At 40.1% G+C, this 21,717-nt stretch overlaps 1 protein-coding gene across 2 annotated transcripts in view; it reads right to left on the bottom strand.

Annotated features, from left to right (window-relative positions):
- Window positions 1–1,708: 1,708 nt before the first annotated feature.
- Window positions 1,709–21,717, bottom strand: part of AGO4 (argonaute RISC component 4) — a 35,648-nt gene continuing 15,639 nt past the window's right edge. For both annotated transcript variants that reach the window (XM_057705072.1, XM_057705080.1), the window contains 11 exons: window positions 20,486–20,633; window positions 20,123–20,242; window positions 19,859–19,987; window positions 19,481–19,614; window positions 18,184–18,368; window positions 17,015–17,174; window positions 14,021–14,336; window positions 13,738–13,872; window positions 8,035–8,136; window positions 7,634–7,833; window positions 1,709–5,557 (listed from right to left, as the gene is read on the bottom strand). In XM_057705072.1, coding sequence (XP_057561055.1) covers window positions 5,449–5,557; window positions 7,634–7,833; window positions 8,035–8,136; window positions 13,738–13,872; window positions 14,021–14,336; window positions 17,015–17,174; window positions 18,184–18,368; window positions 19,481–19,614; window positions 19,859–19,987; window positions 20,123–20,242; window positions 20,486–20,633 — 1,738 coding nt within the window. In that variant the 3' untranslated portion in view covers window positions 1,709–5,448. The remainder of the gene's footprint in view (window positions 5,558–7,633; window positions 7,834–8,034; window positions 8,137–13,737; window positions 13,873–14,020; window positions 14,337–17,014; window positions 17,175–18,183; window positions 18,369–19,480; window positions 19,615–19,858; window positions 19,988–20,122; window positions 20,243–20,485; window positions 20,634–21,717) is intronic.

Below are 21,717 nucleotides of genomic sequence, written 5' to 3'. Positions count from 1 at the left end.
GAGCAACTAAGCCCGTGCGCCACAGCTATTTAGCCTGCGCTCTAGAGCCCATAAGGCACAACTATTGAGCCCGAGTGCCACAACCACTGAAGCCCAAGTGCCTAGAGCCCAGGCTCTGCAACAAGAGAAGCCACCACAACGAAAAGCCCACGCCCGGCATTGAAGAGTACCCCTGCTCATCCCAAATAGAGAAAGCCCGCGCACAGCAACAAAGATGCAATGCAGCCACTAAATAAATAAAATGAAAACAATACTCTTAAAAAAATAAATAAAGTGACTGCATGGGGACTTCCCTGGTGGCGCAGTGGTTAAGAATCCACCTGCCAAAACAGAGACACAGATGTAGAGAACAAACGTATGGACACCAAGGGGGGGAAGCGGGGGCGGGGTGGGATGAATTGGGAGATTGGGACTGACATATATACACTAATATGTATAAACTAGATAATAAGAACTTGCTGTATAGCACAGGGGACTCCACTTCGCTGTACAGTAGAAATTAACACAACATTGTAAAACAACTATACCTCAAATAAAAAAAGAAAAAAAAAGAATCCGCCTGCCAATGCAGGGGACATGGGTTCAACCCCTGGTCCCACATGCCTCGGAGCAACTAAGCCCATGTGCCACAGCTACTGAACCTGCACTCTAGAGCTCTTGAGCCACAACTACTGAGCTCCTGTGCTGCAACTACTGAAGCCCACGGTGCCTAGAGCCTGTGTTCCTCAATAAAGAGCAGCCCCCACTCGCCACAACTAGAGAAAGACTGCCCACAGCCAAAAATATTTTTTTAATTAAAAAAATTTAAAAATAAATAAAATGTAAAGTACTGCATGTACTAGGCACTCAGATAATGTTAATCTTGCTGCCTCCTCCTCCCCACGTTAAGCCATCTTAGAATGAATTCTTTGGAGAATTAAGTTTTTACTCTTCTGTGTTCCCAGCACCTAGGCAGAGCTTGGCATATATTGGGTTCATGATAAATGTTTGATAACAGACAAATATGGAGAAGGGGATATTGTACCAATGGAAAAAACAATTACCTATAATAAAATTTGTTGTATGCAGGACTTGCTCCTCTGGTAAACCATAAATTCCCTGAGTATAAGCACCACATTGTGCAAATCTCTGCCTTATCCTTGCCATGACTTAATAAAGGGGCTTTGCTGGTGAGAATTAAAAGACATGAGATTGGATAGCCCCTGGATGGGTGAATTTGGGCAGCTCTTCCTCTGAAGAACACAGTCTTACAAAGTACGTGCCCATACTGCCCTCTGGAGACTGCAGATTTTCCTCAGAACATCACTGAAATAGATCCTCCTATTAAGAGATATACCCAGTACCCTGATGAAGCTTTAAGTTTTCACAGGTGAAATGTTGCAAGAAGCTCTTCTAAATTTCCCAAATAACAATTTCTAAAAATAGGGAGACCCAGGAGTTAAAAACATAAAGTTTTCCCATTATTCTTCTTTCTCAAATTTCTTATATTGAGGAAATTGTTTTTAAAAAGTAACCATGGGGAATTCCCTGGTGGTCCCAGCAGTTAGGATTCTGTGCTTTCACTGCCGAAGGCATGGGTTCAATCCCTGGTTGAGAAACGAAGATCCCACAAGCCGAGCAGTGTGGCCAAAAAAAAAAAAAAAAAGTAACCATGTATATTGCTATTACAGTATACTCTATGTTTATTAGATAATTGACAAGAAAAACAACATTTGGCACAAGAATGCCAATTTATTCTTTTTTGGACACATGAACACAAAATATCCCTGCAGGCCAAAAAAAAGTTGCAAAATTTAAACAACCATCGTCTTATCTCAACTCGGGGATACCACCCCTCCCTTAATAGTTTCGAAAGTACCTCGTATTGCTAGAGACATACATCCAGTCCAAATTTAATAAAATACATTTCAGAACATTACAGGCCTAACAATATAGAAACAAAAATGACACCATTAGTCAAATGAACAAATGCAAACATTTTTCAGCCACTAGACATAGAAAGAGCATGAATATGTCAATAGCAAGGGCTAAGAAAATGGTTAACCAATAACAAGATCTTCCCTTTAATTTTACAAGGAAAAATCCTTGGAGTTGAAGCAGTATTGACACAATGCCCTCAGCCTCCACTTTCTTAAAATGAAAGCAGAGCTACCACCTTGCTATTGAGCAAGAAAATCTTACAGCACATCCACAAAGGGTCGCTAGGGCAGGGCGGAGAGGGTGAGCCTGGTTAAACAGTGGATTACCTTTTCCCAAAGGAAGGGTAGGTAGCTGAGCCAGGTGGGTAAGCTCTGATATAAGTAAGCTGGGCACCAGATCCTAAAATACAGACCCATATAGAATATGTCTGCTTGTAAATCATCACCTTTGGAAGCAGCAAATAGAATTTACAGGAAGAATGAATAGGTTCTGCCTGCCTAGACTGCTGGCTGTGTTAAGCCAGCTAGTTCACTTTACAGCTAACAACAACAATAAAACATAATTGGGTCAACATTTGGATCTTCTCCACTCATTTAATGTCCCCTTGCCTTATCCCCAAATTGTAACTGTTACTCTTTAGCATTGCTACATTTAAATCTTTCACACCACATGACAGTGCCTAAACAGGCTGCCTTTAAAAACACCAAACAGCCTACACCTACTTCTAGAGAATGCACACCTCCCATTGATTGACACATGCATAATGATTCAGTCGGTCCCAAGGGGTTAACGTGTTCAAATTGTCAAGCCAAATTAAAACTATGCATTCAGACCTGCTTGCAGCAATATTGCTGCAACTCTGATTCTGCAGTGATTACCTCTTAAACATTAACCCCCCAGCAAGTTTTTTCCAGTAATCCTAATTCTTCCATATTTCTTTCCTTTTGTCCAAAACGACAGCATTACACCCTTAAAGGGACTGTTTTCCTATAAAAACAGGCCTCCCGGCTTTTCCTCCACCACTACACTGATTTGCCCCAGTGTACTAGGACTGACAGGTCTTATGAACTAGAGTTCAAGGTCGAGTGTACAGCCCAACTGCAGGCAAGTGAGTCAGGGCTTCGTGGCACTCTGCCCCGCCCCCTGCTCCATACGTGCCAGGAGATGATGAGAAGTGATGCTTCTTCTGTGCATTATTAACAAGCAAGTCCGAGGCACTCAAGTGCAGATGAGGTGCCCACTGGCCAGCCAGCCAGCCAGCCACCAAGAGTTCTTCATATCCTGGACTCCAGCAAGTCTTCCTTCTCCTAAGAAAACTTCCATTTTTTTCTCCTCTTGGGTCCAGGGTGGCCAAGCTGAAGGGTATTTATTTTCTGTGCTCTCCCTGAACAAGTGTGAATAAAAAGCAGCAGCCAGCCCCTCACCAACGTGTCCTGATTTGTAGTGTCCAAGTGAGGTATTTGCAAAAAAGGAAAATCTTAAGAAATTAACATCTGTCATCTTCTTCACTCCTGCCTATGTTGTGCCTCAATTACAGAGCTTGCTTTCATCCCACTCTATGCAGAGAACAAGGATGTCTGCACTCGTGTCTTAATGAGCTTTAGGACCCAGTATACGTTATAAAACTCTCAGAGACCAGTCTCAGCAAACACTGGTGGCGCCGCTGATCAACAGCACGTGGAAATGTAAACTTTAATGTATTTACAAGCTTGTTTAAAAGACTGAAGAAAAACAGTGCTTTATATTGCTGGGATTTTGAGAAGGCTAGTTTAAGAGATTTGGACCAGCTAATGAGTTCAAGCAATCATCCTTCACCATTAGATCCAGTGTTTCCCCCACCAGCAGTTTCCAGACAGAGGTGGCAAAATCGTTTTACCACGCTGCGTCTATCTCTTCTCCCAGCACCTTCCTCAGCCATATGGCGTGGCTCTGGGCCTTTTATCCCTCCTTCCATCTCTCACTCCTGAGGTTCCAGGACAGAGAATTACAAGTCAGTAAAATCTGGGCTGGGAAACACTGGCTGGAACTATCAAGACTCTATGTAACTGTTGTCCATTCACAAAGTATTATCTACACTACATACAAAATACATTTCCCCCCACATTTTAATTGATGCTTGCTTTAGATCAATTCCCTTTGTTTGGACAAGAAAGGAATCCTGTCTCCCTGTGAACAGAATCCAGAATCTATTAAGAAAAACCAACCTTTTCTATGCAGTTTTAGTTTAATAGAAGGAAGGAAACCCCACCAAGTACAATTCAGGTTGAAAGAGAAGCAAAAAATTTGCACTAAGTAATTGTGTGAGTAACCTTGATTCCCAGGGAAAAAAGTTTTAAATGCTGGTACATTTTTGCAAGTTGCAGCATCACTCAAGTTACCTTAAGGATTGGCAAAGCCTATCTAATAAGGAAGCATCCTGGTTCTAACTTATTTTAAAACAAAGTGACAGGACATTGACTGTGACTATAAAACAGATAAAAATAATTCTTTAAAAAGGCATGGAAATATATGTCTTTTCTGACCAGTTTCAGAAATTGCCAGAAATTGCCAGATCTATAAGAAATAGCTGATAAAAATCATACCGAAATCTCATCTAAAAAACTACATTGTCAGGGGGAGGAAGAGGAGGGACCTTAAAAAATGTTTATTGCCAAAGTTAACTTTCTATGAGAAAAGTTTAAAAATCATTTAGATCTAACAAACCACACAGCAGCATAAAATGGGCACTTTTGAAAATTCTGAAAAATACTAAAAGCTAATTTTTTTTCAAAGAGGGGGAAACATGAGTACTTTTACCATGGCAGTGTTATCTGTCACCATGACATGCATTACATCCGTCTGTGTTACACATTCACAAAAGTCAACCAAACAAGAGAAATGCCTGTATGAATCTGCAGCCAAATATAGTGCAATTGCCTGGCAGCCTGTACTTGCACTAGCACAAGTCTGTAGAGATCAATAAAGTAGTAAAACTAATAAAACTCTGTAAAACTTCCAAAAATTAATGCTCGTTAAGGGCATTTACAGTGGTGAAGTCAGATGTCTCCATTAAAAAGCCTATGGACCCACGCAATTAAATAGTTACACTGAACTGAAGTAGATTGTTTGGTTTTTCTCTCCCATTTATGCGTACACCCCACTCAACAAATACAGAAAAAAAGGAATAATCTTCTCTTGTAAGACTAGAGGGATGCGGTGAACACCACAGCTAGCAAAATAGTCCATAGAAACCTTTCTCATAAAGTCCTTTAGAAAGTTCAGGCTGATCAGCCCTTTGCATGATGAGGTAAAAATTCAGTCCAGTGCATCAGAAAAGATAATCTATGAGTATCTATTACTTTAAAAAAATGGCTCAATTTTGTTGATGCGTCAGACAGTGCTGCGAAGTATAGATTCAGTGCAACTATTCCGAGCTGCTGGTAGAAGACCACCTGAAGTCAACTTGGCTCTCTCTAGAGGCAGTAGGTGTTTCCAACATTTTGAGGCTGCATGGGGTACCAAATTGGTTGAGTTCTTTTTCTGAGACTCTCAGGCAAAATACATTGTGTGCTGGGTATCATGGTGGATCTGCACAGCTTTAGCCAAGGCCTGAGGATCTCGGCCATTGCTCTGTCCTGACACGTGACTGCCTTCCGCACTGTAAAGAAAAGAAAGCAAAAAAGCAAGAGTAACAAATGACCCCGTCAACCTCCACGTTTCAAATAGCATGAATAGTACTGGACTCAAGATCTTGGGCTCCTTAAATAATTTGTAATGTCTCTCTAAACATCAGTTTGCTCAACTGAAAATGCAATATAACTTATTAATGGGCTGTTGCAATAATTAAATAGAATCATGTTTGCAAAGACCCAAATCTTTAGCAGTGCCTACACAAGGACTTCCACTGTCTGTTATGTCTGGTTAATGCTTACTTGTCCTTTAGGCTTCAGTCAAATGTCATTTCCCCCAAAGAAATCTTTCCTGACTCTGAAATTCAGGTCAGAGCCACCTGGAATATACTTTCACAGAATCCTCTATTTAATCCTCTATTTTATTTGAAAGATTATTATTTGGATAATTATTTATTTCCCCACTGGGATGTAATCTCCAAGAAAGCAGCAACTTTGTCTATCTCACTCACCACTAAATCCCTAGTGCCGGGCACACAGCATTGCCTCAACAACCATTTGTTGAATGGATGAATCAGTGAATGAATGAATGTGCTTAGCACAGTGTTGGAATATAACAGATGCTCGGCAAATGTTACTACGCCAGCAGCCTTTCTTGTCTTCCTCTCACTAGCTGAAAGACTTTGGACAAGTAACAACTCCTCTGAACTTGATCTTCGAGGATAACGAAAACAACTTCTGAATATACCTCTTAAGGGCACCACATGATATACAGGGCTTAGTAAATGGGAAATCACCATCCCTTTTCTGACTTCTCTACTTAAATTATCATAACCCTTATCCTCTAGGCTCAAAATCTTAGCCACCTTTCACTTCATCCTCTTCTCTGTCACTCACACCCAATTAACTGTTGAATAATATCTATTTTATCCCAGGAATAGCCTTTTACTTTTAACAAAGATAATCTCGCTCTAACATACTTTTCCAGCTTCATGCCTGCTATTCCCCTTTCAAATGCTCCAGCCAAAGAAAACTTGCTATTGTTCAAACATGTCACTTGTCTTCTCTTCTTTGTGTCCATTATTCCCTCTGCCTGGAAAATTCGTTTCTCTTCTTTGCAGAGCCAAATCCTATCCATCCAGCTATGAAATCTCTAACAGACTCTCCTCTGATGTCCAATTGCACTTCCTTCTATCCTGCTATGGGCTAATTGTTAGTTTTATGTTTGCCTGTATTGTCTCTCATACTGAAGCATAAAATCCCAGGAAACATGTATTCCTCAACTTACTGTTTTTAGTACCTAGCACAGTGCTGGGCACACAGGCAATACCTCGTAAATGTGTTGAATGAATATGTATATTACAGAATGGAAGGTACAAAGCCACAGCTGGGCATTTTCCATAACAGTGTACTTCCAACCCATACAGAAATAGACTTGCAGTGGAATGTCTACTATTTAGTAGCTGAATTCAGACTTGGGGAAGAGCCCAGAAACTGCTACACTTCACAGATGGTCATTTGGAAAAAAAAAATTAATGCAGAGAGATTGTTTAGCTATTTAATAGTAGCTCAGTAACAGGTCAATATGTCTGATTCTCTTGAGATCCTTATTTGGGGATGATAATGGTCTGGTACCCAACATCTTCCTGACACAAACTCAGGTTCCCTCTGATGTATTCTCTCAGACTGTAAGTAAAGCAAACTGGTCAGGACTTCACCCTTGCATAAAGTGGAATCCACAGGCCTGTGACTGCTCTGACTGGAGCCAGACCACTGGGCTGGATACCTCTTGAGGCTGCTTAGGACCTAAGCAGAACTGAAATGAATTTGGCTCTATAGGAAAACCACAGGCAATTCCAAATGAGATTCTGTTCTTGGGGCAACCTTTAGACACATTATACAAGTATGAACAAGCCTGGGCACTTTTTGGATCAAAAGTCACATTATCAGCTCTTAAAGGCACATGAAATTTTATTTGCTCCTTGAAATGTAAACCCTAAAAGGAAGTTTAACTCTTCCTAAAAGTTTTCTACAGTAGCTCTTTTTTTTTTTTTTAACATGCTGCTAACACAGACAGAAAGATTTTATTTGCCTGAGAAACTTGCCTGTCATGATCTTTATCCACCAGATGATACCTCGCCCTGAAGGCTACAAGCCGGGCATAATAGGCAGGGGCTGGAATAGAGACTGAGCGTGTGCACCGCACGTAAGTATGACATAGCTGGTAAGTTAGTAACTGGAGTTCATCTGCGGTGAAGCAGTTGTCATCCCACAAGACCTGGTAATGTGAAGGACGGCTGGTTCCCTGGAGAAAGAGTTTTATGATTAATGTCTCTGACATGGGTTGACTACCTGAGAGAACTGAAACCTATTTAAATTCAGAAATATTCCTGCCTAGCACACCTCCAAGCAGATACCTAGACCAAAAGATAATGGTTCTAGCTAGTTGCTGAATATGCAGACACCTCCCTATCAAATCAAAGATCTGGACCAGCTTCCAAATTACCTGAATTCCTGCATGACTACAGAGGTAAAAGTCAAACTCAGATGGATGTGTGATGGTGCTATCCACGGTAGTGCCTGCTGGTACATTGCCACTTTTCCCCACCTACCAAAAAAAAAAACAGTATAGTTAGCCATCAAAGTGCTAACTTGAGCTCAGGCCATTAGTAACAAGTTAGTAAACTGCTCTTAAGTGAACTCTTGAAAATCAATTTAATTCAAGATATTGAATTTTCTGTAACTTTCCCTTAGCCCAACTATTTCATCCTTAAATATTTTCTCAAATATACTCCACAGTTTCTCTAAGGGAATCCAGACAAGGAATTATTTTACCTGTGGCTTTGGGCTACATCATTGTCATCTATTTTGCAGATGACACATTGGTATGTTCACAGAGAGGGAAAAAGGGACATTTAAGATGGATAAGCTTCCTGAGGGGGGAAAAATCAGTTTTGTTTGTTACTTAGGGGAAAAAAACCCCTAAAACTTTCAGTAAAAGTTAAGATGAAGGAATCTTTGAACTGATTCAGTAGGTTCAACAAAACTAATGCTTTTATAGGATCAATGAAAGAATTCACTGGCACATGCATTACCAGGAGGAGTACATTGAAATGAGAATTAGGAAAACCAGAGTTTCAGTTCTAAGCCCAGCCTTGCAACTATATACCTAGAACAAAGCATAATATCTTTGGGCCTCGATCTCATCATCCATAAACTTAGGTGATGATCTCTTAGAGTTTTAAAATTCTAAAGTTCTTCTATAGCCAAATTCTAAAATCACACATCTAGAAAAGCAGGGAGGAGAACGTCAAGGAAAGGAATTAAATCTTGCTATCTGGTCAATTTTTATCCACTTCTGCTGTCCCCGAGGGTTCCATATGAGGAAGTACATTTAGCGTATTGGCACAAATTTGATGGGAATTTGTTTGGCTCCATTCTAACTATTGTTAACTTCAGCTGAAGGTCATGCACCAATGAATATAATAACATAATGAGTATAGAAGTCTCATTTTATCACATTCATATGTGACCTTGGGTACCTAGCTGGACAAGGGGAAATGTAACTGAGTTATGATTGTTCTAGTATTGTTCCCCAAAGGGTATGCTTTAGAAATATTAGTTCCCCAGGATGTGTTTAGGTGTTTTATGGTCAAATAAATTTGAGTGATACTGGGTTAAACCGAAGTTAAAAGGCTTTTCTGTTGTATGACTTCTCAGAACCCTTATCTAGTAACATATAATCTTTAAAAGGGAGACAGAGTATACAGCATTTCCCAAACTTATTTGACTATGGAATCCCTTTTTAAAAATCTCTTAGATCCACAGATGAGAACCTAGGTGCTGCCCTGGGGAAAAGGGGGTCCAGGCATTTCATTTCAATAATTATTGTTTAAGCATCATATGCAAGGCTCTGGAGCAGATGTTGGGGATGAGAGACGGAGCCACAGAGAGAACTAATGAACCTGCCCTCCTGCTCGTCACGAAAGTCATATGCAATAAACTGCAATGCAATGTAATAAGGGCCTTATGGAAGGCACAGGGAAAAGTTGGTGGGAGGAGATGGTTGAGCTATGCCTTACAGGATAAATAGAAGTTGAATGGGGTGGGGAGCGGGATGGAATGAAAATGGAAACATTCCAATATCCCTTAAAGTCAGGAATGGAAAAAAAAACCTGTGGTTCATCTATATCACAAAATACTACTAAGCAATGAAAAGGAACCAACTATTGATACACACGACAACTTGGATGAATCTCAGATGCATTACGCTAAGTAAAAGAAGCCAGACCAAAGGCTTTGACTTCTTTTCATATGACATCCTGGGGAAAACAAAACTATAGACACAGAATATACATCAGTGGTTGTCAGGGGCTGTAGGTGAGGGAAAGGGTTGACTACAAAAAGGGCAGGAGAGAGTTTTTGTGTGTGATAAAATCATTCTATTTATTAAGGCGGTGGTTACACAACTACATGCGTTTGTCAAAACCTGCAGAACAGAACACTAAGAATACTGAATTTTCCGGTGCCTATATTATATCTTAATAAAAAATAATGGGAAAGAAAAAGTGGGATGGATGTGATCATTCTAGAGATAAAAATACACAATGTATATGGGAAATGGAAATAGTCACATTGCTAATGGAAGGTGTATGAGTGCATGGTGAAAGATCAAACTAAAATGTTATGTTTTGGCTACCATGGGAAAACACTGAACACCATAAGAAAGCATTTGGTAGGCAATGCAGGGAACGTGAAGATTTTTGAGCAGTGGAGTTGGCAGGAAAAGATCTGTATTTTAAAAACCTAGCCCTGACAGTAGGTGGAGGATACATTTGTGAAGGAGGAATGGAGGCTGGGAGTCTCCTGCAATACTGAAGAGTTCTGCCTAGAGCAGATGGGATACACAAGGGAAAGAGCTGAGAAAAGAGATTTCAGGGCAGAACACAGAGAACTGCTTGACCCACTGAACACAGGAAGGGGGGAGAGGAATAGAGGAGAAGAATTTAAAGATAACTCTTAAGTTTCTAGCTTGGTTGACTAATATATAGTGATGCCAACCAACAGAAGAATAGGAAAATTGGGGAGGAAGAGCTTTTGGATGAGGATAAAACAATAAGGAGAAGGTTTAGATATGTTTTTCTTGAAATGCCTGTGGCAGACTGTATCACTGGCACCTAATATTCCCATGCCCCTCCCTGGGGGAGGATTGTACATCCCTACCCAATTAACTCAGAAGTGACTGTGTAACGTGCTTTGGCTGATAAAATGTGGCCTGAAATGTGCTACTTCTGGGCAGAAGCTTTAAGAGCCAGCATATGGCTTGTCATGTATCTTTCTTCTCCTCTACTACAATGACTGGCAAAGTGCTGGACAGATGCTTCTCTGTCAGCCTAGGTCCCAAAAGGAGGACAGTGAGGTCACAGCTGCAGCAGTGCCCCAATGAATGTGTAACATGAACAAGAAATAAATCTTTGTAAGCCACTAAGACTTTGGAGTCTTCTGTTACCACAGCCTAGCCTAGCCTATTTTGACTGATACAATGCCTACAGGCATCTAAGTAAACTGGTAGACAATTAGAAGTGCAGATCAGGAGCTGCATAGAAAATCTGGGATGGGCAATACAGATTCGGGAATCTATAAGCAAATAAGTGAACCTAGAAAAGTAAGTAAGACCAAAGGGAGTTGAAATTGAGAAGAGGAGAGAAATATGAAATGCCAGGAAGCATCAGTGTTAAATGGACAGAGGAAGAAGGGGAGTCAAAGAAAGCCTAATTATAGAGGTGGGTAGTGAACCTGGAAAATCATATTGCTAAGGCCAAAGAAGTAACCATCCATAAGTGCTGCAAAGAGGTCAATTTAATAAGATATCGCTGGATTCAAAATGAGCAAGTCTATGAGAGAACAACCTCAGTGGAGTCACTGAAATCAAAATTAGGCAGCGGAGAACTGAAGTATTATGTGAGAAGGTACAGAAAGAAAATGAAGTCTTTTTTTTTTTCTACAAGTTTGGTCATGAAAGGGAAGAAAGAAAAAAATGGCAGAGAGATTGAGGTAGAAGGGAAGTTTGAGGGGAGCCTGAGGAAGAGTTGAGAGACTTTAGAGGGAGAGGAGAGGGGGGCAATGGAATGGGGAAAACTGAAATTTTGAAAAATAATGGATAATTAATGAAGTGAGGCTCTAGAGAAGGCAGAAAGGATTAAAAACAAAAGCATAAGTAGGGGGAAAAAAAGCATAGGTGGAGAGATTAGCCCCTGAGATTCAAGGAAGAAGATAAGAAAACATAGATTTAGTTAAATTTCAAAGCAAAGGGGAGGAAGCTGAGAAAACTCATGCCTTCTCAATTTTGTTTTCTGGAGGAAACAGAAAGTTGTCCTATCGTTGGCAATGTAAATTGTTGGCAACGAAGGCATCATGAATAGGGCTGGGGACTTGAGAAGAGTATAAAGGTTTGGAACACATGCTATGCGGAATGGGATAAATGAAAAGAAATTGCAGCATCAAGGGCCTGGCTAAGATTTGCTATCAAGAACTTGTGGGGAATTCCCTGGTGGCTCAGTGGTTAAGAATCCACCTGCCAATGCAGATTCCTGGGCCAGGAAGATCCCACATGCCGCGGAGCAACTAAGCCTGTGTGCCACAACTACCGAGCCTGTGCTCTAGGGCCCGCATGCCACAACTACTGAGCCTGAGTGCTGCAACTACTGAAGCCCGCACACCTAGAGCCTGTGCTCTGAAACAAGAGAAGCCACCGCCCAGAGAAGCTGACACACCACAATGAAGAATAGCCCCCGCTCACCACAACTAGAGAAAGCCCAGGCGCAGCAACAAAGACCCAATGCAGCCAAAAATAAATTGATTTTAAAAAAGAACTTGTAATATGGTTCATTATTAAATAAATGACTTTTTTCCTCAGCAACCTCAATCAGCCTAAGAGTAGAAGCAAAAGAAATGGGCAGGTGCACTAATTCAGAGTTGGAGACTGGCAAGAGGCATGTTTACAAAATCAAAGATGTTGGTGTCGAGGGTGCAAACTAGACCAAGGATTGGGACTGTCAGTCTTCAAAGGTCAGGAGTGACACTGGATGGTCAAGAACAAAGCTCTGCGACAGCGTGGGGTTTTAGAGAGAGAACCCAGGTCCTAAAGTTACATGAATAGCAAGTCAACTGAGGGATGGAGAGTGACCATGCAGTTAAGGAGCGGATGGCAGGATGTTTTGCGCCCAGAGCTTGGGCAAGAGTTTAGAGAATTTGAATTAGCAGACTCTAAGAAGTATTACCAAGTCAAAGTTTGGGCAATGTGGAAGACAGTATTTTGAATCTGAGCTGAGTGGTGGTGGGCCTGGGGTTCTCTGAGGTTCTCTAATGATTCAGAAAACAAGAAGAAACAGCTCAGCCTTGGATTAGAGACAAAAACTAAGCATGTACCGGAAAATAATGGGAGTGACCCATAAGATTAGAAGATCAGGGCAACAGACAGAACTGGTCTCTCTGGGAGTGGATCAGGGAGGGCCTGAAAAAGATGAAGTAAAGTCACGGAAAAGATCAGAGAATTAAAGTCATCCAATGCGATGTTGGATAATTTACCTAGTTTACACATTAACATCAGATTATAAATAGGTTACACAAAATGCCTTTTGTCAAATGCTGGACATTGTACCCCAAATTAACATTCACTTACTAATTTAAACCTTAACAACAACCCTGTGAGATAGGTATCGTTCTTATCATACTTTACAGTTAGAACGTTATGGCTTAGAGATGTTAACTTGCCCATGGTTAGTACATGTGACATCATAGGTGTACCCTAAGAATCCCCTGTACTGAAGTAAAATCACTTGGAAGAGAAATTCTTATTTATTCCGTAGAACCATGCTTTAGAAATTGGTAGCAAAAAGTAGGAAATGGCAATAAAGTCCAAACAGATGAACCTGCCCTTGGGAGGTTGCCTGTATCACCATAGTGTACATGACATGTTTTTTTACTCCTCCCTCTAAAAAACTCTAGAAGTCAGTATTGCTGTCAGAGAAGAGAAATATTCAGTCTTGAAACTTGTCTTATTCAGAATTGCTCATCTAAGCTCAACTGGAGTTAGTTTACTTATTAAATTATTCTTAGGCACTTCTGCTTTAAAAAAAATTGTATGTATGCCTAGTCAAAAACACATTCACTTGCATCAGATAATAAAGCTTATCCTATGTGTTCTTACCCTTTCTGTTTTATCTGCACAGAAGAGTCGTGTGTGATGTCTTTTCTGTACCACAATATAGGTTATTCCTGGCCGGTAATCTTCTTCCAAGCTAATACATGCCTTTCGAATTGCTATTAGTTCTGGCCAAGCTACCTAGGAGTTAGAAATGGAATGATGTTTAATTGAGGACTTGCCTATCTCAGATATTTCTCAGATCTGATTTACCCGGAGTGGCAGATGGGAGGAAGCTCCGTCAGACACCTAGAAGCCCCAGGGGGCAACTATGGGGAAATGAGAGTACCTGTTTCATCTGTCCCTCGGATACCCCTCCACGGTAATAGATGATCCGAGTGGGTTTGAAGCGTGTGGATTTGTAGAATTGGATCAGCAGCTCTCGAACCATGTTAGTAAGGTCCTGGATTACCTCCTGACTATAGAGGAGCTCCTGGGAGATCTCCTGGCGGGAGGTCTGCACCCGAACGGTGGCACAGTACCGGCTGGGGTGGCCATCCATACTGCCAACGACAGCGGCGATGGAAGGCTTCTTCCCATCGCCTGCTGGGGGGTGCGTGACATCCGCTCCCAGGAAGATGACAGGCTGCTGGAACACCGAGGGCCTGCTCAGATTGAAGGGGACATTGCCACTCAGACATATGGTTGAAAATGTTTTTGTTTAGCAAGCTCACCAGATACAATCACAGACATAATCTTATAAAATAGAATAAAGACATGCCCATTGGGAGAGAACTCTAAGGCCCAGTGAGTATCTGTGCCACCCAGTGTAATGAATCTGAATTGACTAAAGAAGCCAACATGGTTCTTTTGCAGTAGTAGGAAGGGAAGAGTCAAGAAGAGGACCTGACCCCAATTTAATAAAATCTCTATGTGTAAAGGGAAAACTTGCCCAGAACAGGCTTTCTTAGGATTCTGGGATTTCTACAAAGGCTACTGAATTGCAGAATGTACATGGAACTGGGACAAAACCCCCCAAGATGTGAGACTTAGGGAAGAGAATAAAGTCTATCTCCTTCCCTATTTTATTTTTCTCCATGTATTTATCACTTTTAGCACATGTTCTACTTATTTATTTTATTTATTGTATACACACACACACACACACACACACATACACCCCATGAATGTAAGCTCCATGAAGGCAGAAATTTTGTTTTGCTTTGTCTGGTTCACTGCTGTATCCCTAGTGCCTAGAACACTGCCCTGCTCACAACTGGCACTCAACTAATATTTGTTGAAGGAATGAATTCATTTTTTTTGGCACTAATTTCTCTATCCATGGAATCAAGGAGAAAAATATCATGCATGTATTACTTCTCTGGTAAATTCTTAAAGGTAGGATTTGAGACTGTGAATATTGATTTTTAAAGTATGTCTAAGAGGCATCCCAAATCTGACAATCTCAAGTAATAGGTACTAAAGATAAGGTTCCATAAGGGCAGAGACTGGGTTGTATTTCTCTCTATATATCATCATACAACATGGGTTTGGCATAGTAAGGTACAAGAGCAAATGTATACACAGAACATAGTAACAACTTACACATATTATGTACCAACCACTGTGCTAAGTACTTCACATGTATGAATTAATTTAGTCCTCACAACAATTCTATGAGGGTAGTACAATTATTATCTCAGATTTCCAGGATTAAAAAATGAGATATAAGAGCATATGGAACTTGTTTAAGATTATGCAGCTGGGAAGTGATAAAGCTGGAATCCAAACCCAGGGAGCCTGACAAAAAAGTTGGTACTCTATGCCACTATGCTACATTGTTTGGGGTAAAATTAAATCATGCTTTACGTTAACTTCTGCTATGGCCTACACACCTCATCTACCAATGTTGCGGGAAGGATTTCTTTACCTGGAAGTTTCATTCAAGGACAAAAATGAGAACTGTGATGTGATTGTACAAGAGTAAGGCACTCAAATTCACCTTCTTCTTAAGTATGGCAATGACTAATATCACAGCCAAAATTTAACTTCCCAAATCATTCACACACAGGATTTCATATAAAAACACTGTAGAGTAGACAAGTCAGATATTATCTCATTAGATAAGGAAACTACAAATTAACAAAGAGCAACCCAATCTAAGAAATGGGCAAAGGACTGGACAGGCCCACCACAAAAGAGGCTGTCCATGTAACCAACAAGCATATGAAAATGTGCTCAATGTGATTAGTCATCAGAGGAGTGCAAATTAAAACCATCATGAGATACTATTACTCCCAACCAAAATGGCTAAATTTAAAAGGACTAATACCACCAAGTGTTGACGAGAATATGAACAACTAGAACCCCCAGTGGAAATATACATTGGTACAACCACTTTGGAAAATTTCAGTCCCCCCCTTATCTGCAGGGGATATGTTCCAAGATCCCCAGTGATGCTTGAAACTGCAGATAGTACCAAATCCTGTATATACTATTTTTTTTCCCTGTATTAACTAACAGGTAGAATATACAGCCTGAATATGCCAAAGGGATGATTCATGTCCAGAGCTGGATGGAGAGGGAGAATTCAAGATTTCATCAGGCTATTCAGAATGGCATGCAATTTAAAACTTAAGAATTGTTTACTTATGGAATTTTTCACTTAATATTTTTGGACAGAGGTTGACTGCAGGTAACTGAAACCAGGAAAAGTGAAACCACAGATAACGGGGGACTACAGTATTTGATAGTATCTATCAATGCTAAATACACATATCTTCTATAAGTCAGCAATTCCACTCTTGGATATATACGCAAGAGAAAGAGTACTTAATTCCACCAAAAATACAGAAGACTTGAATAATAAATGTACAAGAATATCTAAAATTTTGTAGTATATTCATATAATGAAATAATACACAGCAACAAAAAATAAACTTCTACTTAAAACAGCAACATGAATGAATCTCAGAGACATGATATTGAGCAAAAGAAGACAGACACAAAATAGTATATACTGTATGGTTCCATTTATAGGAAGTTCAAAAGCAGGCAAAACTAGGGAATTCCCTGGTGGGCCAGTGGTTAACGACTCCAAGCTTTCACTGCCAAGGGCGCGGACTCAATCCTTGGTTGGGGAACTAAGATCCCAGAGGGGCCACAAGGAAGCCTGATGGGGTGCTGCACGTGTTCTGTATTTAACCTGGGTGGTGGCTACATGGTGCATACGTATATAGGAAAAAGTAGCCGAGATGTATATTTGAGATTTGTGTGCTTTATTGTAAATTATGCAAGTTAGATCTTAAGAAACAAATGGAAAACACAGAGTTCAGGATCTTACCTTTGATGAGGAACGAGCACGTTGTTAATTCCTCCGAGCTTTGCATTTATCTTTAGGCAAAGGTTGGAAAGGGTTTGAGGTGAGGTCTTCACTACATTTTTTACCTGGACACACTGTGTAGCCATACCCAGAAGGGTATCTCCAACACGTTTCACCTCCGCTACAAAAATAAGTTAATTAATTTTAAGATGTTGCTAAAAGTAGAGGAACACACCCCCCAACACACACATTAACAGAGTGCCTACTATATACTGTACATTGTGCTAGGTGCTTTTCACGTGTGGTCCTTTCATCTGCTAAACCCCCAGGGCAATTTTTTTGAGTTTAGATAGGCTCTCTCCCTTCCCTTTTCTTCCCTCCTTTATTCTACTACACAGCCTGCCACCACTCACTCAAGTCCCTTGAGGTTCCTTTTCCCACAGGACTGGTCTGGCAAAGAAATCAATCTCCCCAGCTCCTCCCTCTCAGTGCACACACCAGCCCTTTGAATTCTAAGGGATTTTTTTCCTACCTTCTCCCCCGCCCTCCCCCACCCCCAACCCCCGTCCCCCACCAAACACTATAGATAAAGAGAAGCTAACAAAAGAAACAAATATCCAGAGGGTTGAAGACATTTTATAAAGTTCAAATGGCTGGTTTATGTAGTTTCCAAATCCGTTACTTACATGATAGCCAAAAGCACTTTGTATCATTTTCCTTATAAGAGATACAAACTAAGCAACTCCTACTCTTGAAGGGGTAGGCTCCCCCACTCTGATATTCCGAGGTGCTTTTCACCAGACATTCCAGTTCTCCCTGTTTTGGGGACTATGGTAAAACTGCACTGCCCTCATTCCCACTGCATTTCCTGCCCACCATCCCACCGCCACATAGCTGGTTGTGACCAAGAAATTGCAGAAGTTAAGAACCCTCCAGGGCTCTCTTTTCTCTCTGCTATGGGGCCAGCAACATTCCAAATAGTGACTGGGTCCCCGTGTGAAAGAGATATGATGACATGGAGCACAGGCCGCAGTCTCCCCTCAGTGGACACACAGCAAGAGCAAAAAATAAGTTGCTTTGAGCCACTGAGAGTTCGGGACTGTTTGTGGCTGCAGCATAACCTAGTTTATCCTAACTGCTACACCTACTACTTGAAATCATCCCTCATTCAGCATTAAAGGGGTCCATACCATAAACTGGTGTCTTCCCAGGCAAGATAACCACTATTAGCTGTAGGCCCACATATGTCATTTTCAGGTGTTTAAACATGGGCTCCACGCTGTCTGCACCTTGTGCATACTTGCAAAAACATGGCTGACCCTGGATGGGCATTCCTGCATCCTTAGAGATTTTACGGAGCTGGTCAGTGAAACTCCTGTTAAAATAGAACCGGTGGCACAACGCTTTCATTTCAGGGCACATTCTTAGCATTTATTTCCCTCTAAGATATTTCTTTCAGTTCTGTAAATTCTTAGCCAAAATTAGAAGCAAACAAATAAACAAAAAAACCCCATCTTTAACTGGTTGCCAAAAATAGCCTGGAAGTTGTATCACTGCAATAACAATGCAAAAGACTCTGTATTATTAAACTATCAGATTATCATTTTGAATTTTTAAATAATCATGCCTCAGCTGGGTCTCAGGGTCTAGAATAACATTCCTGCTTGAAGCTTTTTTAAACATTCAAGTCAGTAATTCTGGACTGAAGAAAAAAATCAAGGTCAAAATTTCAGGTAACATGTATTTCAGCAAGCCTGGTACAAGAATAGTTGGGTAAGCTTGTGTTCAACTGAGAACACAGAAACACACAGCCACAAAATCACCATATTTAGGATTACTTTCAAACTTGTAACATTTGATTCAATAACAATGTCAAAAGAAATTATCACTTTAAGAAAAAGCAAAATTCACGGTCAAGTTTTAAATTTTGGATTTGAGAAGTTACTCTAGTCTCTGTATAAAGCTTTCAGAATAATTTCTTTTGTGCATTTGCCAATAATTTGTAGGATTCCTTTCTCTCACCCCAGTTCCTTTTTCCTGTTGTGATTTTTCCACCCTTCTCACTAACTTCCTTTATACAGATAACTGCATCTGTAAGATGTGAACCAATGATCTTAGTGATCTTGCAGTAAAACAAGCTCTCTAGTAAATTATAACGATTAAAAATGAACTAGTTTTTATCTTAGCTGAAAAGATACAATTAACCCCAAAGGAAGCTTCACTGAGAACTCAAGAATTTGCCAGTCGTCACCGTTTCAGCCTTGTTAGTCACAAATTCCTGCTCTAAATGTAGGAAGCTGAGTCAGATTCTTAACGTAACTCCCAAATTTACAATTTACTGTAAGAACAAGGTCTTCTTCCTATAGCCAGATGGTGTCACTATAGGAGTCAGGGATTCAGTGCCAGTGTACACAGCACATTTACATAAAGATGATATTTTCATATCTGGAAGGGATATTACTAAGCTGAAAATATGAAGATACTCACTTTAGTAAATCTTCCCTACATTGTTTCTGAGGCGCAAAACAAGCAACTGCCCAAACTTTAATTTCAATGCCAGCATAAAACTGCTTTCCTCGCATGTCCCAGACACCCTGGTTGGGTGTGGCTACCGTTTTATTCTTTAAAAAAAAACAAAAAAAACAAAAAAGAAACAAAAGAAAAGAGAAAAGACATTACAATCTAAGGCCATTTTAAAATTGATGAGGGGATAAACAAAACTCTATTTGATATTAGCCAAAAGACAAAAAGCAATAATGAGCAAAGCTATGGGTAAATTCAGTGTGGTGTAGTGGAAAAACCCTGGATTTGTCTCTTTTTGACCAGTTGTTGGAAGAAGGTTGATGAATAAAATAAAAAGCTTACCCGGCCTCCGTATTGCAGCATTGGTGCTGGAAGTACCCTGCCTGTGAGCTCGGTCATTTCATTGTGGACAACAATACCAAATTCTTTAAGGTATGGATCAGGTCCGCCCACCATGCTGTTACTCTTCACCTAAAGAACAGGAAAGCCTGCATATATAAAAACCAAAGAGTAACTGTGTCCCATCAGGCATTTTCTATATTTGTTTGTTTGTTTGTTTGTTTTCATCTGAAAGCTAGCTTATCTTAAAGACCATGCCTTACTGACCAGTCTACTGATTTCTTCCTGTCTGTCAGGAGCAGATCTTGCTGTGGCTTTGATCATCGTGGAAGTCTGATTGTCTGTGAGCTTCTTTATACATCGCTGTCCTGCCACTATGTTACAAACCTACCAAGAGGCAAAGAGGAATTAGTTTGTGTGATGGGCTTCTATATCTTAAGGCTTTGCTGAACTGTATCTTACATCTTCCCTTTCCAAAAACATGAACATTCTGTTAGATGGTGAAGTTATCTGTCCAAAATATTTTAGAGATTAATATTAAATTTTCTCACTAGTTTAGAACATGACAGAAAAAAAAAACCACATTCAAGAGATTGGCAGATGGGCAAAAGAAAATTTAGTTTAGCTTACCTCAAGTGGCAAGTAAGTATGCTTTTGTTCTTGTCCCACCTGAAGACAGGGAAGATGGGGGTATTTCAGTTGCAGACTATACTTTTGCTTAAAATATTGAGCTACTGTACATTCCATAGCTTGACCATTTTCTAGCTGTAAGGGAAAACTATAAAAGAGAATGTCTTTTTAGAAATTTCTTCAAGTCCCTTTTTTTTTTTTAAACAAGCAAACAAACAAAAGCCTAATAACATTTTCTACCTTGACCAGTCACTTACGAAAAAGGTCAATCTTTATTTGGCCATTTTCACTTAAGCCATTTTAAGGTTTAACCAGGATAGCAATTCTGCCAGAATTTTCCATGTTTGTTTGTTGAAGCTAAGATGGTAACATTTTTTAATTAAAATGGAAACAATTTAAATTGAGAAGAAGCTGCAGAACCAGAAAATACACAGACTTACTAGAGAGGTCAGTTAACACCTACAGACACAAATACAATCTCTTGCTTGCTCCTTAGAGATGAGTGAATTCAAATGAGGTCCTGGGTCATCCATGCATGATGACTTAAGATAACTTTTGGTAAAATGAGTGTAGCATAGTTACTGGGGCCACATTTTCAGATCCCCAAACCAGGACAAATACATGTGGATTTGGAGGCTACAAGACCAAACACACGAACTTGAGACTGTGTCAAGATATTTGGTATAAAATGGGGAGCAGGATTTAAGAGAATCCTTATTTGGCTTCTTCAGTAGATAAATTATCTCAAACACTGGGCACAATAATAAATTTGATCTTGTTTTCTTAACTGTTAATGGCCCACAAAGTGATAATGTAGTGAGGACCATCTATGTGATATTTAAATCTATGTGCTTTTAACTTTCATGCAAAGATTATATAGTGCTATAAGTATAGTTATTCTTACAGGGTACTGTGAAGTAATTAAATAATGGAAAAGATAGTTCTTTTTGAAACAAATGCTATAATTCTCAATAGTGACTTCATTTTTTTCCCCTAGAGAATGAAGTCAATGGTATAACATGAAGACTACATAGACTACCACTTCACAACTCAAGAAATTCTTGTGATGTGTATGTACATGAGTTTATACTGAAGAATTTATTCAAATCAGACTGAATTTATATACTACGTTTATTCAGGGGCCACCCCAAAATTTCAGTTATCTAGAACAAAGCCCTCCAGGTGATTTTGATGTACACTTGTTTGAAAAAGTCTTCAGAGTAAGGAAAATA

Source organism: Hippopotamus amphibius, chromosome 1 (assembly GCF_030028045.1).
Source record: "Hippopotamus amphibius kiboko isolate mHipAmp2 chromosome 1, mHipAmp2.hap2, whole genome shotgun sequence".
NCBI lineage: Eukaryota > Metazoa > Chordata > Mammalia > Artiodactyla > Hippopotamidae > Hippopotamus > Hippopotamus amphibius.
Note: the sequence above shows the minus strand (reverse complement) of the source record. Positions and strands in the feature narration are given on the sequence as shown.